This window comes from Python bivittatus, unplaced genomic scaffold (genome assembly GCF_059951505.1).
Source record: "Python bivittatus isolate LINGU-HERP-01145 unplaced genomic scaffold, Pbiv_v1 ctg000350_np1212, whole genome shotgun sequence".
Lineage (NCBI taxonomy): Eukaryota > Metazoa > Chordata > Lepidosauria > Squamata > Pythonidae > Python > Python bivittatus.
This window is the reverse complement of record NW_028277074.1, coordinates 11,744,727-11,763,455: the sequence shown is the minus strand read 5'-3', so window position 1 is coordinate 11,763,455 and position 18,729 is coordinate 11,744,727. Positions and strand designations below refer to the sequence as shown.

At 34.8% G+C, this 18,729-nt stretch overlaps 1 protein-coding gene across 9 annotated transcripts in view; it reads left to right on the top strand.

Annotated features, from left to right (window-relative positions):
* Window positions 1-18,729, top strand: part of ROBO2 (roundabout guidance receptor 2) — a 599,875-nt gene that overhangs the window by 115,337 nt on the left and 465,809 nt on the right. For 5 of the 9 annotated variants that reach the window (XM_088144586.1, XM_088144585.1, XM_088144581.1 and 2 more), the window contains exon 1: window positions 16,372-17,324. The exons of 1 other annotated variant lie outside the window; for it this stretch is intronic. In XM_088144586.1, the coding sequence (XP_088000712.1) occupies window positions 17,270-17,324 (55 nt within the window). In that variant the 5' untranslated portion in view covers window positions 16,372-17,269. Of the gene's footprint in view, window positions 1-16,370; window positions 17,325-18,729 lie in introns of those variants that run through there. 3 more of the 9 variants (XM_088144582.1, XM_088144580.1, XM_088144583.1) reach the window with 2 other exon arrangements.

Here is an 18,729-nt window from a genome sequence, read left to right as displayed (position 1 = left end):
TAGCAGCTAGAGATTAAGATCTGTGCTTTGAAAATATACTATGTGTTTGCCAAATTAAACAACAACAATAACAACATAGATTTGTGCATAGATTTTACTATGGAAAATGCTGACTTTTCTATTGGGAATAAAAGAAGAGTGCAAAAATAAATCTTACATAAAGTTGTTTTAAAAGAGAAATGCAATACTAGTGGCTGGTTCTTTGCCTTCCAGCATGCCAACTTCTGTCTTGTTTACATTTCTCAGTTCAATATGCCAAATATATAAGAAGACAAATTATTTACAAAGTATATAATCAAATCTACAGCATTCCAGGATACTATGATCTAAAATCAAGGTGCATTTTGAGATTTTGTAAAAACGCTAGTATTATTGCTTAACTTTGGTGGCCTATGCTCATAGTAAAATGATTGAGTGATTAAGGATACATGGATCTGTGTAATTTATGAATGTGTAACAGAGGATACCTAGGGTATCATAAAAAAGATAACACTAGAGCTTACTTTTTCTAGTTTTAGTTATTTTTGAATGTTGTGGAGATTGGAAAACAAGACATGGGTCATAAGCAAAAAATTTGCTTCCTAATAAAATGTATGAAAAGACAACTACAGATTTATTGGCATAGATTTCTATAAAACATTTCTTTGTTAATAAAAAAATTATCTTCCTTTAAGTTCCAGGAATGCCTTTGACAGAATTCCATCTGATTCATTTAATGAGTATGTCGGCCTGGAATGTTAAGCGCCTCTTTAAATCCCTTTTCTCTTTAGAATATAAAACAGAACAAGAAACTGAATAAGAAACAAAAGGAGGTATTTCAGGTTTCAGATGTAACTGTATACCTTTTATTGTATAAAAATGAAATAGCATAACTACTTTATGATATATAGTATTGCTCAAACTCATATCACAAATCCTGTTCTTTCAGTTGAATACTTGGGAAGAGCAATTGATATTCAGGAGACAATTTTATCATATAGTGAATCTTCACTGAATTTTATAGAGCTCCACTTTTCTTCTTCTTGGTTTGTTTGAACTATTGTAGGAGAAACAGAAGGGAATGTGAAAGTATGTGAATTTCCATCCATAGAAGAAATGAAGGAACTCATTCCTACAGTTACTGCAGATTGGAGCCTCTTGAAATAATCTATGACCTGCTATTCTGAGCAGTATCCATAAATGTAAGGATTTTTCATTTCATCCATTACTTCCACTGTACTGACAATCACCTGCCCATTGGTACTGTCAGTAGAAATATAAAATTAAATCTCATTTCAGTACAGTTTGAATCCTGGTAAATTTATGAACATATCCATGTAATTTTCTTGGCAACAATATGGAAGTAGTTTGGTAACAGGTTCTGGATTTTTTTTTTTTTTTTAAGTTAGCTGTCTAGGTATTTCCTGATTATCTTCTATCTAAGTAGAAAGCTGGTCCAGTTCTCTTCAGCTTTTCAAAATCAGCCAAGATTAATAGAGGTAGCCCTAGCACAGACACACAGAGAGAACTGCTATCTCAAGTAATGGATTAGAATGTCTAAAAAGAACTGCAAATTCTTAGTATTTATCTCTACTGAATTCTTATAGCCAAGGATAAGTAACATGGGATTGTCCACCATCAATTGCCAAAATAATTTTTCTGTTTATTGACTGGATAGAAACTTGGAAGCAGTAATATTTGTTGCTTGCTTGTTGCTTGCTTCAACATGTCTTAGAACATTTGACTTCTGATGATACTCTGATTCAATTCACCTTTCTATCTGTATTAGGAAAGACTGCTGATTCTGGACATATAACAGAAGGCATTCATGGGTAGAATTTAATAAAGCAAAAATAAATTCTGACCAGATGATATTGTAAATGGTCATTCTTGGCTCCAAGAAGTAAAGAGTTATCTAGATGAGATTCTATTCCCTCTGAAGAGAATAAGGTTGCCTATGACTTTATGGGTCTACAACGTCTTAAAAGACTTGGAAACAAATATTTAAATGACTATTTTTTCCAAGTATTAGACAACCTACATAGAAAAATTGGTGTGAAAACTTTGTTGGTGGATTTTTATCTGTTATGGTCCACAATGTGATGAAATATGGAATGGCTTTATTGGCTCCCTTGCTGTCTAACTTTAGATGGTAGTTCAAGACATGTTTACCTGGGCTTTTCCAAGATGAACTTTGTAGCAGGACCCAGTGTTATATAATCACATCTATTGTTCTGCTATAATTTCAGAAATCACAGATAATTTTAAATTGTACAAATAAAAGTTGCATCATTATTTGTGCTGTCTTTTTTTTTTAATGTTTTGTGCACTATCCTCGATTGCTTTAGGAAAAAGTGGTTGTAAATCAATAATAATAATAGAAACTGTGCACATGCACAAAAATTAAACTTTGTGATGAGAAATTTGTAATCACTGTGTACAAAGACCAATGCATGAATAAGGACTAGCATTCAAATCTTGGCTATAATGCTTATGAATGACCTTGGTTTTCCAACCATCCACATAATCTACCTCACAAGATTATTGTGCTGCTCTGAGTTCTTTGGATGAAAGATATAAGAGAATATAATAAACAAACTAATAAACAAAAAGCAAATACAGAGTTGGAAATGACTGTTTAGACTATTAGTCCACATTGCTTCTCAGTGCTGGAAATCAAATTAAAATAAGTGTCTTTGACAGTTTGCTATCCAAGCTCTATTTGAACACATCCAGAAAAGAAGAGGTCACAGCATTTATCTGTGATTATTTCACTGTCAAACCATTTTTCTGTTAGCAAGAAATTGTAGCTGTATATTAAGATAATTATTCTGAATCCTGCATTCTTTTTCAAATCAGAGAACAGATCTTGACCTTCTTCAGTGTGAGAATCCATTACTTACTTGAAAAGTGATACCATACCACTCTTGACTGTCTTTTTTTAAGGCTAAACATATCCAGTTCCAAGGTCCTTTTCATATTGTTTACAAGCATACTTAGGCACATTTTTGAATTTTTCTACATTTTTGATTATTTTCAGCCAACTTCCTTAAATCATCAAGATTCTTTTGAATATTAGTAACCAATTGTATCATCTGTGAACTTTTTAAGCATGCCTTTCAACCGTTCCTCCAAGTCATTAATGAAAATGATTAAAATGATTAAATCCTTTTTAAATCCCACTTGATTCCTTAATCTAGTTTGATAAGGAACCATCAAACTATGATTCTCAAGCCATCTATAGATCAACTTAATAGACATGCCATGTAGCTCATACTTAATTAGCTTGCTTTTCAAAATATCACAAGAGGCTTTGTCAAATTATTTCTTGAAATCAAAATGCATTTCATTTATAGCAATCCCACAGTCTGTTAAGGAAGTTACTTGAAATAAAAGAAATAAAATTAGGTGAGACTGGCAGAACACAATCTTTACAAATCTATGAATTTTAATAATTCATTGTTTTCAATGTGCTTTATAACCAAATGCTTTATAATCAGCATCTTCCAAGTATCACTGTTAGACTGACTGACCTATAGTTTCCAATCTCTTCTTTTTCCTCCTTTGTGAACATAAAAAGCACATTTGCCTCCTCCAGTTATCTGGTACGTTTCACCCACTGTCCATGATTTCTAAAAGATCATAGACAGAAGTTTCGGCAGACCATTAGCAATCTCAGTCAGTATCCTAGGAGACTATGAATCAGAAGTTGAATATCTGAACCCATTCAGACTTAGTAGATATTTCCTTACTATGGTTCTATCAAGTGTGTGCTGGAATCTGCTGCCTGTACTAGTTCTTTACAATTGGCTCACACAGACCACTGAATCAAAATGTGAGCTGAGTAATTCTGTCATTTTTTTGTTATGTGTCATCCCTTTGCATCTTAATAATTCCTTTTCTCATCTTCTATTCTGAACCTAAAAAGGACTAGAAATGCAAAGGTAAATTAATTACTTTATAACACTAAGGATAAATTCACATTTATTGGATATTTGACAGAGTTTATGCTACATCAAGGAATGAAATTGTAATTTTTGTTTTACTTCTATGTATCTCATGGAAAGTAGGGCACTTATTGGAACTTGTGACAAAATAGGACTGTATTGATCTAATGTTATTCAGAACACAGTGCCACTCAGTCATTAGAGCAACTGTTGTTTTTTTTCAGAATACTGCATGACCTTGAAAAAAATAAATAGACCACTTAATTCCTTAAAGCAGTTATGCCCTTTTTTCCCCAGGTTCACGTGGAAGCTTGACAAAAGAGTTTTTTCTAAGTGTGCATAATCAGTGTATTAATATTAATTTGCTTGTAGTATTGGAAATGGGTCTGATGAACACTGATAAGGAGATTGAATCATTTTCTAATAAAAGGCTGCAGTGCATCCTCTTGCTGGGATAAGATACTTTTCATGTATCAAGCATGCAGATTTTCCATCAACATGCTTGCTAGTGGTCTAACTGAAATGAATGAGTATTTAGGGTAAGAATCATGTGTATGAACTCACAAAAATCATGTGTATGAACTCACAAAAATTAGTAATTCAAAATTGAGAGAATTGAACTTCCCATACACATTCTTGCTGTAGCCTCTAGTTCTAAAACTGTGTTGCTTCTAAATGTTTGTTCCTCTTTCCCCTACTGCCTCACTTCCACCACCACTACCCCTTTGTCTATTGAAGCTTTTCCATAGATGGCTGAATATATGAAACATGCATTGCAATTCAGAACACAAACTCTGCTTCTTTTGTACTTGCACTGCAAAGTAACATGCAAGCACCTAAGGGGTAGAGCATGCATTGAGCCATCATATCATACATTACATCATTTTGACAAAATTTCAGGTGTCTTTGAAAACCCCTGGGCTTACCCCTTCCTTAGTGTTATCTTTCATTTTACACATTCTCTGTTGCCCAAATACAGACTCTTTGTCTTTTCTCTCTTTCCTCTCCTGTGTTTACTGCCTCTTATTTATCAGGCAGCATAACCTTTTTCTTCCTCTCTTTATTTTCAGCTTTAAAAATAAAAGATCAAGTGAACTGCAAAGTAAAGCTGCAGTTCCACCCAAAAACATTTCACACAGGGCCTCTGGACTAATATGGAGAAATCTGGAGGCTCTCTGGAGAAATGGAGATGCTGGAAAAATTAAGAATAAGTTCCTTAGTACTGTGCCTCTCCTATTTTTTTTTTAGTTAAAAGGAAAATATTTCTGCTACCTTTCAGAAGGAAAGTAAATGCTGGGAAAGATAAGGAGCTGGGGAAGACTTGCTTTGAGTCTATTACTACTACTACGACGACGACGACGATGATGATGATGATTATTATTATTGATGTATGTGACTTTCATTTCTGGAGTTTCTTTAGACAATGCAAACTTGGTCTGGTCCTAGTGCAAATTTCACAATAATAGCATAAACAAAATATTCCAAATGAAGAGGGACATATTTTCACAAATGAAAATGATGTTGCAAAAATAAGAGTAATATTAATTTAGCAGAACTGTTACTAATTAGGCAGATTATACATATCCCAGAATTAACGGGTCAGCAAGGGAAATAATATAGTTTCAATTAAAGGAAACAAAGAATTGAAAATGATTTCATATTTCAATGAGAAAAGAGTATTCCCATCATGTTAAGGATGATAGCCAATTTTGAGGTGATAAACTAGAAAAAAATAAATTATTTAAAATGGACTGTAGGACAGTCTTTCTCCATGATAGTCCAGTTGCTTTAGAACATCTTGTCACCAGAGATAGGCTTGGTCCTTTCATTGCTGGCCTTACATGAAGCTTTTAAAACTTACTTATTTGAGGTTTTGAAGAGTAGTGATGACATGGACTGCCATTCTAGGGGATTAGTTTACTTTGTATGTATTTATATATGCTGTAAACTATCCAAACTCTAGTGGACTGAGGCAGTATACAGATAATTATAATAAATGTCTAATACTGTATAGATGAAACTTAATAAACATTAAGATAACTCTTAACTGGTCTTAAATACTTCTTAGTTTTAAAAACCACATGTATTCCATTTTACACATTGTCATAGCTGATAAACAATGCAGTGAAAAGTACCACTGAAGGTGAAGGAAGCTCAAGGCATGTTTTCACTTGTACTCCAAGGCAGTGTCCCCACTTGCAGTTTATCATGGTGACAGTTTTATCTTTGATCTCAAGATGCTGTCCTCATATTATCCATGAACCTTGAGTGAAAGAGCTTCAAGTTATCATTAAATATACCAGTGTAAGAGTAGAATTTCCCATCTTAAGCTGATGCCATCCCACCACAGCTTTGAGGTATGTTAAATATATAATACAGTGGTACCTCGGGTTACGAACGCCTCTGTTAACGAACTTTTCGGGTTACGACCAGCTCCGGCCGCAAAAATTTACCTCGGTTTGCGAACTCCGCCTCGGGTTACGAACCGGATCCGTGGCCATTTTCCCTGCTGCCACGTGGTCGCGGCTTCCTGTGGGCGAGATCGTGGTAGCAAGGAGATGTTTGGTGAGGCTTGTGGTGTGCTTTGTGGCGTTTTGGAAGGTTTTTGGTGTGCTTGTCAGCAAGGGAAATTTGCTTCGGGTTGCGACCAATTCGGGTTGCGACCAAAGTCACGGAACGGATTAAGTTCGTAACCCGAGGTACCACTGTATTTGTTGTTGATTATCCTGGAGGTTACATTGGGGAACATGTTGTACTTATGATCAAAAGTATGTTTGCCAGGTGCATGCAGGTGCAAGTATACTTCTACGCTCTGGTAAGTAACTAGCCTCCACTACAGCCATTTCTCTCTAAGCATTTTCCTTCTTTATAAGCACTTTGCTGTCTGAATTCCCATCATACCTGTTGTCTCCCCCTTCATGCATCCGACAAACCAGAACAGAAGAGACTTTTCTACATTGCACTATCATAAAAATAATGAGGTATGTCAATCTGAGCTTTGGTTGCTTTGCCACTTTTCCTTTATTTGTCAGTTACAATTATTTCACCCTTATACCTTAAGGAGTCTGATAAAGAAGAAAAGATGAGGACCTTAGCTGCCACTTTTTTGAAACTAGGTCAAGAGTACTGGGAATGTTCTCTGAAATCTCTTTTTCTATGTGATTTATATTTTACATAAACTTCCTTTGTTTCTTTTTATTATAGTTTGTATATATGGTATAGTGAATAAATCATGTGAATCCTTTGGAAAGCAATATATTGTTATTTTTGGAAATTATAAGAATATGTTGTAGAACATTATAAGAGTTAGTTACCCTTAAAAGTTTAATGCCGAACTAGACATTGTTTTCAATGCTTAGATATTGTTCTCCTCTTCTCCATTTGATTTGACAACAAGCAAAAAGCCCACATTGGTGTGTTAGTGTGGAGTCAAGACAGCAACATTTGCTTCCCACCATAATTCAATCCATTTCTTTCACTTTTTTTCTTTTCTTTGTTCTTTTTTTGGTAATATAGTTTTGAGCATATAGGGATGGGGACTAAAAGTTAAATCCACATGCTAGCTGCCTGATCTTGATTCACTTCTCTAGAATAATTAGTAGAAAAATGTTTCATTACCATCACATTTAAAGTATGGTTGCCCTCAGAATCAAAAACACATTTTTGGTATAGAAATATACTTGAAGGGAGAGACAAAATAATTGTTTCCTGAATCTGCATAGGTGAATAAAACAGAATAAACAGAAGTAAACCCCATTTTGTTTGGATTTACTAACTGAAGAATGACATACATGTAACAGACATCTGTGACAGTTTTTTTTCTTTTTAAATCATATAAAAATTGCTTAAAGTGTGTTAAATGTAAAAAAAAAGTGCTTTGTCACTTAGAAATACAAAATATTGATACACATTTTTGCAAGGCAATATTCGTTTCCCTTTATTTATTAAAATGGTTATAGGCATCCTGATTATTTCTAGAGTTCATTTCTTTAATTTTAGTAGCAATTTACAAAGGTGTATTTTATTGATTTGTGAAATTAACCAGACATAATTTATATTTTACTTTCAAATCTCCCCTCAGCAGTCAATCTTGATCTTAATGTTGATTCAGTCTGAATTGCTCCACCTGGCTGATTACCATTATATATATATATATATATATATATATATATATATATATATATTCATGTCAGGTGCTAGGATGCATGACATTACAGGCTTCCCTACAAACTATGGTATGTCTCTCTATTATCTTGAAGGATCATTAGGGCTATATAATTTCTGGCTGTGTTTGACTTATTGATGATGAATTAGAATACCTTTTTGTCTTTGAAAGTTCTGACCAATTTCTTAACAGAGACCACCTTTCTCTCTCTCTTTTTTTTTTAACTAGGGTTCTGATAACAATGCTTCAAGATAACAATTTGCACATACTAAACTAAACTGACCCTGTATCTTATAAAATGGAGTCCAAGCCATCTTTTAATGAAGAATCTAAATGTTTAAAAACCCATGCATACACTTCAGAATTTATGAAAGACACACACTTCATGTAAAAAAAGTGTGTCTCCCGTGTGTCAAGCTATATTGACATATCTATGTTGTTTTCTTGGCAACCTTCTGGGATAAAGAAGACAATGATATTACTTCCTACTGTAGTCTGCGGCCTTGAGACTTCCTAGTAGTTTTCCTTCAAGTATTAACCAGGTCCAACTTTACCAGCTTTTCTTAGTTCAGACAACTTTGACTATGTATTGAGATCATAGATCATGGATCCATATATTAAACATATAAAAGGAAAATATGGAAATATAGAACTAGCCAATGTAAGTTCAAATTCCCTACTTGGTACAGAATCATTGAATAACCTTATTACAATTCCTGGACAAGTGTTGAAGATAAATAAAGTAAGATAAACAAAGCATTTCACATTTATATAAGATTTCCAATATCCTCCTATGGTAAAATATTTCATTTTTTCATTTCAATTGTAATGACTTACTTCCATGTGATTATTGTAAGGTTTGGTTTTCTTCGCATTATAGGACAATCTTTTTCAATTAAATATCTTGTCATTTAAAGTAGATAATATGCATAGAAAACCTTCCAGATACAGTTACTCAGTTCTGACTTTATCACTGCTTTAGCATATTTATGACCATACTTATGTCTCTGTATAACATCTACACTCTTACCTAACATACACAATTTTTCCAGTTAATATAAAATTCTGGGCAATAAATTTATGGCATTGAAAATATTGTGATTTTACTCTTTTGTTGCAAAAGCCTTTAATATACTACTTACAGCAATTGGATTGTTCATTTTTGGCATTCTTTAAATATAAATAGTTCTAGCATGAAAAATAAGTAGTAGATCCTAGGCACAGTGCATACTTTTTTTCTCTTCAATTGCTTTTAGTATCACCATTTTAATAGGATAAATCATACATCTATATGAAAAATTTAGAGTAAAACTGAATTAGATTGGCAATGAAAAATTGTATGGCCAACACATCAATTCTAATCTGAAGGCATGAGACAATGCAAAATGTAATTCTGTTGCTGAAAGCAGACAAGGCTGTCCTCAGACAAAACTAATATGTTAGTCCTACAAATAATATTTCTAATAATGCACTGATATGTACAACTGATGACAACAGTGTTGACAGCATCACACTGGAAGTGCCATAGAATGATAGAAATATAAGTCTACTAGTAGAGCCAGAAAAAACACTCTAATGCTGTTAAATTTGCAGCTGCACTGCTAGAACAAATACATATGAGCTGACATCTTCATAAATCGGGAACTTCTTGAAACAAGACTATATTATTATATATTATTACCATGGCAAAAGTTAAAATGGGGTCGATGGTTATGGGACTATATAGATATAATTATTAAAATGACAACAACATAGATTGTAGGTGTGACTGTTAACTGTTACTAAATAAGAAATTATGCTATGTGAAGTATATAATTTTACCAAGACTAGTCCTTCGGTTTATATTCATGTTTGCTTTTACTTCTGGCAAAGATTTTATTTACTTCAGGTCTTAACAGTCATGAAACTTCCACCTAAAAACAAAACACTGTTATAAAACATCCTTATAGCTAACCAGTATTCCAGTCATGAAACTTAGTATGTGACTTGGGCCTGGTTGTTACTTCTTAGCCTATTAAGAGAAAATGTACTCTAGCTTGAGTTCCTTGAAGAAATAGTAGAATATTAAATAAATAGAAGCCTTTTGGACATGTGGAATAAAAATAATATACCATGTCTGACCTTTTGCACAATTTCTTTCATTCATAGCATTTAAGATTGGTACAACTAGAATTTGAGGCATGGGCATGTAGGATAATTTGTCTTATATGATTTGCTTTTAGATTTTAATAGCTCATAGTCTGAAATGAAATCAGCACTACACTTCTAAATAAATATGAAAAAAAAAAAAAAACTACAGTAGACTGTTATGGATAAAAGCCAGGAAAACATCAAACTTCAATCTATATCATAGATTGTATGCAGAGACATAAGGCCTCTGCTTTGGTTCATATAGTTGCAAAAGGTTTACAATTCATTTCACAAGGGGAACTATATGCATTTTTCACTATTGCAATAACTTAAGAACTAACTAACTTCCACTATACACCAATGTCTCATGTGCAGATAATACCTTTTGTACAATAAAATAGCAGAAACTTAAAGCATACTGAAAAGAACATAACTGTTATTTAATTACACTTCACTTCTATAAACAAACAGCAATTTAAAGTCTCTAATGAGTCTTACTATATATACTGTATAGTAAGAGAAATATTGCTTAATATTATATATGTGTGTATATTGCTGTCAGTAGGGTGATTTATGGTTCTCCAGTATAGTAATACAGATAAACCAAGTGGGCTATTTTGATCACTTTACCTTCATTATCTCTAATTACAATTCTCTATATTTTTTCCAAGTAATTATTTTATTACATTATAAACTACAAATAATATATTATAAAATATAGATATTAACTGGATACAGTGGTTTCTGAGTTTAAAATTTTTATTTGAAATATAGCTACAGTGTGCTACATATCTAAACATAGATATTTGGTGCCTTTGAGTCATTGTTGACTCCTGGAGACTGCCTGAAGTAGTCTCTGCAGTTTTCTTGGCAAGGTTTTTTAGAGGTGGTTTGCTGTTGCCTCCTTCCTAGTCCTGAGAGAGAGTGACTGGCCCAAGGTCACCCAGCTAGCTTTGTGCCTAAGGCAGAATTAGAACCAACGGTCTCCCGTTTTCTAGCCTGATGCCTTAACCACTACCCCAAACTGGCTGTTTGCTACATATCTAGATACAGATTTTTTCCCCCCACCAAAAATGTTTGACTTGAATTTGGCTTGAATATGTAGTATGGGAATTCTCAAATGTGGGTTGTAACACTCCATGGAGATTATAGGAAACTCAGAGGAAGTGTCACAACATTTTTTAAACATTTCCATCAGGGAAGTTGAACTTGGACTTTTATGTAATCATTCTTTGAATCAGTTCTATGGATTGTCAAAAATATTGTGCTCTTTAAATTAACATTACTTTGACATGATCTTTTTTAGTATATTCCTGTTTATTTTCTAAAATGTTTAAATCTATTCATTAATGTCCACAGTTATGTAATCTGATTTTTTAATGCATTTGAGCAGACAAAACTTTCATTTCTGCAGCATATAACACATTGATCATATAACAAACTATGATTGAATCTGGTAACGCTTTGACACTGACCACCAATAATTGGGTTTGTTGGTTTTCTTTGGAAATATTTTTTGTCCCCAGCATTTCCATGCAGTATCTAGTAGTGCATCCATAGTCTTTGGAGTGTCTGTAGAAGTATATGTCTTAGTGTATTTCAATGTTTTTATCCATCTCATTTTATCAAGTTGTATGGTTATATTTTTGTTGTATTTAATATAGATATCCAAAGTTAGCTATATATTTCTTGCCCAACTCAACCCCCAATGAAATCATTAGTTTCATTCATGGGATGTGGAATAAATTCATTTTCAATTTGATAGAGTTGCACTATCACAAAGCATGAGAAATCCTGTAATAAATTTTTATTTATAATAATTTTTTTTTACTATTTGCAGTACAAATAATGTGCTGAAATAGAAAACATTAGACAAATATTCACTTTATGCTTTAGATATCTACATTTATCAAGAGAAAATTAACTTAGTTAATTTATTTCTAAGAAGATATATTTAGGTGTGCTGCAAAAGTATTAGCATTACTTTGTGGTAAGTATGTACATATTCTAATTTCACATAAACATTGATTTAAAATAGACCAAATTAAGCAAAAATGTCAATTTTACTGTTCTATCTTTTACTAGTCTGTTCATTATTCAGAACATTCTACTGACTTTTTTTTTTTTGGTAGATATTGTGCATTTCTAAGTGCATCCTTGAAAGCTAAGAAAAAATTGGACAGTTCTCAATTCAAGTTTAGGACAAAGTCTTAACACAAATATAAGATATATAACAGTTCATTGCTCATTATATTCCAGTAGGGGGAACTAAAGATTCACCATCAAACATGTTTTTTTGGTTCACATGTTTAATCATCAGTGTTAATATCATATACCACTAGTGACTTTGATCATACATACTCTCAGTCACACTTTATGTACTAAAGCTGCAAGAAATATGCAAATAGATACCTTAGATATATTTTCATCATTACCTGAAAACCCTTGTTTCTATTTATCGAGGTACATTATTTCCAGTTAAGTATTCATCTTTTTGTATAGTTTCATTTGAATTTGCTGGTTATGCTTGCTTCTTTTTTATAATTTGCTTTCTTAACATCTCCACATTGTTCTTTCAAACAAACTGAAGAGAAAACTTTTTTTCCCCCTTTATCGTCACTCATTTTTCACCCATGTGAAGCCATTAAACTTTTTGCTGTCTATGGACACTATATAGTCCAGGAAGTTTGAACTGGTTATAAAGAAGATGATTGTCTTATTTAAAGGCTTAAAGAACTGGGTAGGTTTAAAATGAAGACTATTGAGTAGTTCATAAATTGTTGATAGGATACATTGTTATATGTGTCACATTTGTGTTAATTTGGTATATTATAAAAACACTGAAGAAAATGAGGAAAAAGATAAGTAAAACAGTTAATTTCTAAGGCAGTTTTGTTACAATGTAATCCTATGTATGTTTACTCATAAAGGTAGTACTATGTTCAATACAGCTTATTTCTAATACTGTATGTGAAATTTTGCAATTACAGTTACTTTGTGAATGACATTTTAAAGAAACCTGGTTTTCTGCTTTTTATAGAATATGGTATAGAGAGTACGTACCACAATTTGTTACAACATTCGTACATAGTTGTTCTTCAAAATGAGAAGTTTTTTTTTTTTGGACATATGCTAATTATACATACCAAATGTCCAGATTTTCCTGGACATGTTCTTCCTTCATATTACCCTCACTTGATTTGCCCAAGAGGAAAAACAAAATTTCTCAACTATCTAGGATTAAAATTGCAATGTACAGCAAATGTGCAGTATTTGGAAAGAAACAGAGGTGACCATAATCACCTCTGGTATAGAATATTGGTCCTACTGCTTGGTACATGGACAAGAGCTGGCATAAAGTGCTAAGAAGCATGATCCACAGTTTTGTCAGTGATGATTCTTTAAGTATAGAAAACTGAAGTTTAAACAAAATGGGTTTAGCCTGCAGAAAAATGTGATTTCATGCTACAAGTACTGGTATATGGGCAGAAACCTATGATTCTATACTGCAAAGAATGTTTCAAATTTACAGATCTTGTGATTTCAGACAATAGCCATTGGTTTAAATGTCACAGTCTATGAGTTTAAGCCACAAACACGGTTTAAGTAGCAAGTCTTAGAATTTAAAGCTAGAAACATTTGTTTAAATGGAGAAACTCTAAGAAACATAGCTTTATGACTGGCAGATACTTTATATTCTGAAACAGTGTGTCAGATCCAGTTAGCTTTGCTAGCAGGGACCAATGAGCAACAACCAATTTAATGAATTACTTCCAGTTTCAATGTACTAGCACAGCAAAACTTAGTATTAGAAAATCACACATAGTACTGTGCATAGCACGTTATATATACACAACCTCCTCACAAATTTCTTATTTCTGAAAGTTAAAATATGTTAATATTTAAAATTATATTTAATATTTTGTTAGTTATGAAAGGGAATATTTTATATAGAACACTTCCTGTTCTAAAGCATCCATGTGTGTGTGTTTGTGTGTGTGTGTATATATACATACATACACACACATATATACATACATACTATTTATAGTCTAATTTTAAAATTTAACCCACTTTGTAAATTTACTACATATGAAAAAAATATGAAAAACTTTTGAGCAAAGAGCAATGTTTGGCAAAAATTAGCAATCCAATCTTACTATTAAAGAGCTATCTGAACATCTTCAATATACCTTATTTTTCTATAACTGACCACAGAATTATGAATTTAATTTTGTATATGACATCTGCAAATATATCCTGCAATGTATGATAGAAACACAAGAATACACTGTGTGTTCAGTAAACCTTAAGACCAATCTACTACCTGGCTGTATTGGTTGCTAATTGGTTTCTAGCTCCTTTTCAAAGTATCTTTAAAGCAGAAGTAGTTTCTGAATCATAATTCTCAAAAGCTCCAGCCAATATGCCAATGATGAGTTACAATTCTACAATACCTGGAGCAGTATCCCTGGCCTTTTGGGGCTAGTGGGCAAATTTGAAATTTTAAGGTAATGTTACTGTCATTCTCACAAATGCTTACTGTAATGGGTGTGACAAATCATTCAATATCCGTACACTAGAAAACCAAGAAAGCACTATGCTGCAGATTCCCACATACAGTATTTGCTAAGAATGCCTCCAGTGTCTGATGATGCCAGATATATTATATTTGAGGGTAGTATTTTGCTTTAGTTTATTTTGTTATTTATTGGATCGATGTTTTGCCTATACCTTGTGAGTTCTAAGTGGTGTATACAGTGCTCTGTCCTCCCATTTTCCCCACAATAACAATCCTGAGAAGTAGCTTTGGCTAAGATACTCTCCCAGTGTAAAGAGTAATAAAAACTACCTTGATGGAGATATGGAGGAACCATTACCTAGGCAAAAGGCTTAAACATTCTTTAAGTCCAGAATGAGACAACAGCTGGAAACAGCTCAGGCAGACACCTCCCTGATTCACTGACCTATGAGGACAGCACAATCAGACTTGCAAGATTCTGTTTTAGCCAATCCCAATGAAAGGAGCTTTAGCCTTCCCTTTCCTGGTCTGATCTACCTAGTGGGGCTGATACCCATGGTGAACTTCTGTGCCTGAGGATAGACTTGAACCTTGGCCTCCCTGGAGCCAGTCCAGCACCTGAAACTGTATAAGACACTGGCCCATTTGTCAAAATATATTTGCCAATTGTCTTTAAGACTGATTCTGCAGTCTGCCACCTACAATTTTAAAAATTAAAGTAACAACATTGGTAGGTCAGGGGTCTTGGCAAATGCCAAAGTACATGTGAAGTACACTGTCACGTCCAGTGCTGGAGACCCTGAATCTTGAAAATCATAGATTACTCATCACTGCCTGTACGATTTGGAGCAGGTAAACTGAAGGATTAGTAGCACTAACTAGTATTTAATTGAATATTTCACTGATATTTACTATAGACTGACATTTTGAAATTGCATTTTATTGTGGCTTCTTTTATTTACACTGTTGCATTTTTATAGTGTCTTTGGGAAAACTAAGGTTTTGAAAAATAGTTAAAATTAATTAAATGAATATAAATAAACATATTTATAATTACAAATGCTAGGATTATTTTAGCAGACTTGAAAGCTTTGAAAGAATAATCACGACAAAGGGAAATTGGTACATGTGCAGAATGTCTTTTTCTTCCCATTAAACTGCACGTTTGAAATTAACCAGTGAAATTAACTAGGGAGCCCTGGCCCATCTCTCTGCCTTGACCACATGAAAACGTAGTGGGAAGCAATTAAAAGAGTACCTTTCTTTCAAAGGACTCTCTGTGAGAGAAAAGAGGCGAGTAAAACTGAATAATTAGACAAGCGACTTGCATGAAATCATTCAGTGAGAAAATTACCTGCCCATTAAACGAGAAGCAGCGAGAAGCAATCATGATAATGCTACCTATAGCCACCGGTAAAGAGGGAAAGGGTTGGGAGGAGAGAAGAGGAGGCTCCAGTCTTCTCTTTAATCTCTCAGCTATCTCACTTGTCTTTTTTTCTCCCTCCCATCGTGGTCCCAGAGCGAGCCCGAGAGTGGGTGTGGTGTTTCGCGGTCGTTTAGTGCACAGCCCAGCCCTTCCCTTCCTTTTCTGATTAGGAGGGGAACTGCTTCCCCCCCCTCCCTTTTCTTTTCCCTCGCTCCCGTGTCTGCTGAGCGACCACAGGAGGGGAGAAAGACGAGTTGGGGCTGTGGAAAAGCCGCCTGGGCAAGCTGCAACTGGAGTGCGCTGCTCACAGACGCAAGCACCCCGCTGTGCCTGGCGCTTGCCGCCTCGCTCGGCTCCTTCCCAGCGGGAGCGTTCTCCTCTTCCTTTGCAAAAGGCGGCGGCGGCGGCGGCGGCGGCAGCAGCTTCGTCCTCATCAGCGGCAACGGCAACCGCGTCCAATGCTCGTCGCCTCTTCCAGCCCAGCGGCACGTTGGGAGTTCTCAAAGCAGTTAGCTGCCTCTGGGAAGGTGGGCGTCGTAGGGTTTTGTTTTACATTTAGAGTTCTAGGGGGAGATGTTGTACAGCCGTCCCTCTTATGGAAGTTAAAGGAAGCCAGGCTGCAGCTTGAAATGATTTCAGAGAGGGAAAATGAGAAGCAGCAGACTTAAACTAAGCCCACGATTTTCGCCCTCCTTCCCCGCCTTTTCTTCAGAGCGCCGAGAACTTTGAGGGGGGGGGGGAGAGACTTTCCAAGAAAATAAATCTTTTTCAAAGTCTTTCTTTGCTCAAGAAATCCTTTGCCTTTTGGCTGCAACGGAGAGTCTTAGCCACGCTTGAACAATTTATTTGCCTCGGCTGGATTGGTAGGAATTTCGGAAACCAGGGCGGTGGAGATTGCCTCCCCTCACATTTGTTTGCCTCCCCCCACGCAGCTGAGCTGCACCGAGGAAGTGTCCCATTCAAGCCTTTCCTCTTTGCTGCTTTGGAGCATATCCTTAGTTCCCGGGGGAGAAAAAATCAAGTTTCTGCACTTTGGGGACGACTACGACTACTTTTTCTTTGGCTCTTCCTGGAATTGGATTGCCTTTGAATATGTTAAAATGGGGCTGCTGACGGCACTCCTGCTTTTAGGATTTGTCCATTTTCAAGTTGATGGTAAGTTTCGCTGTAATTTCTCTGGATTCCTTTCCAGTCTGACTTGAAGGAGACCACGGAAAAGAAGACAGTAAGATTTTAGGCTGCAAATCCAGTGTGCTGCTGATAAGCTTTTAAGATCACTTGAAGGAAATAGATATGGATGCAGTGCTAATACAAACAATGTTCTTCTAGCTTGCTTATGGAGAAATAGTTTATGTATGTTAAGTATGAAAAGGAGCATGGAGAAGGAGCAACCTGATACATTTATAGGTATCATCAATAGAAATTGATTGTTGGCTATTTTTGTCTCATGGTGAACTTTCAAAGTGGAAAAATGACTGATTAGAGTATTGTGCTGTCAGTTCTAGAGAAAAAAAAATTGGAAGGATCAGATGTGAGTTTGCTGTCTGTAGCCCATGCATGCAGGGAAATTCAGAAACCATGTGGAATGTGTTGAAAGGTATGAAATAAAATATGTCTTAAGCTGAGTAGAAAGTATATAAACTGAGAGGGGGATGAAAGTGATGTGTCTATAGAACCTCCTAGTAGAGAAGAATATCATCGCTAGCTTCCTCCACAGAGAGTAGCTCAGCTTTCAGTCTTTAAAAGACAATGGGGATTTTTGAACAGGTGCTGTAGGTGTCTCCTCTGCTGTGCAGCCAGTGTTCGTTGCGTGGGATTTTGCCCTTTGTTCAACTTGCCTAGCATCCTTAAAGTAAACCTAAGATATTCTGGTTACTAAATCTAGAAGATGTTATGTGGGAATTTAAACAGATTGCTGTTTGCAGTGTTTGAAAGGAGAGAACTGAGTGAAAATATTAGCTTAAATCATAAGCATGCATATATAGATGAGAAGTGGGTGTCATGGAATAGAATTCTGACAAAAGCAGGGATTGGAATGCATACACACACACATTGTAGTTTACACATTTCAGGATTTATCCATACAATAACTCACATGATAAGCATTGATACTAAATATTTATTTGAATAGTGCTGGTGAGAAGGCATGTAGTAGGACCAGGTTTAGTGCTTTTAACCTATTTGGCACAAGGTTGTAAAATTTTTTGGGGGGGGTAGAGAAGTGAGTTAATTTTTGTTTAATTCACAGATCTGAGATGTTTAGCATTAGGGACAGATTGTGGCAACAAACTTAGTTTTAGCAGGAAGCTGGTGCTAAAACATTTAAGGTTTCTGTGTCAACAAGAAGCTTCTCTTGTAAACAAAGGATGATATTCTATTACCTACAATTATAGTGTGCAGTTATGGACTGTGTAAGTACCTATACCTCTTTCCCACCACACCCCATCAACGCAGAAGGCAGCAAAGAACTCTTCTAAGAGTGGAGGATATGTAACTATTTGTTATGGTTATATAATGCATACAATTTCCAAAAAAGCATTGTGCTTTGTATAAGGCACAC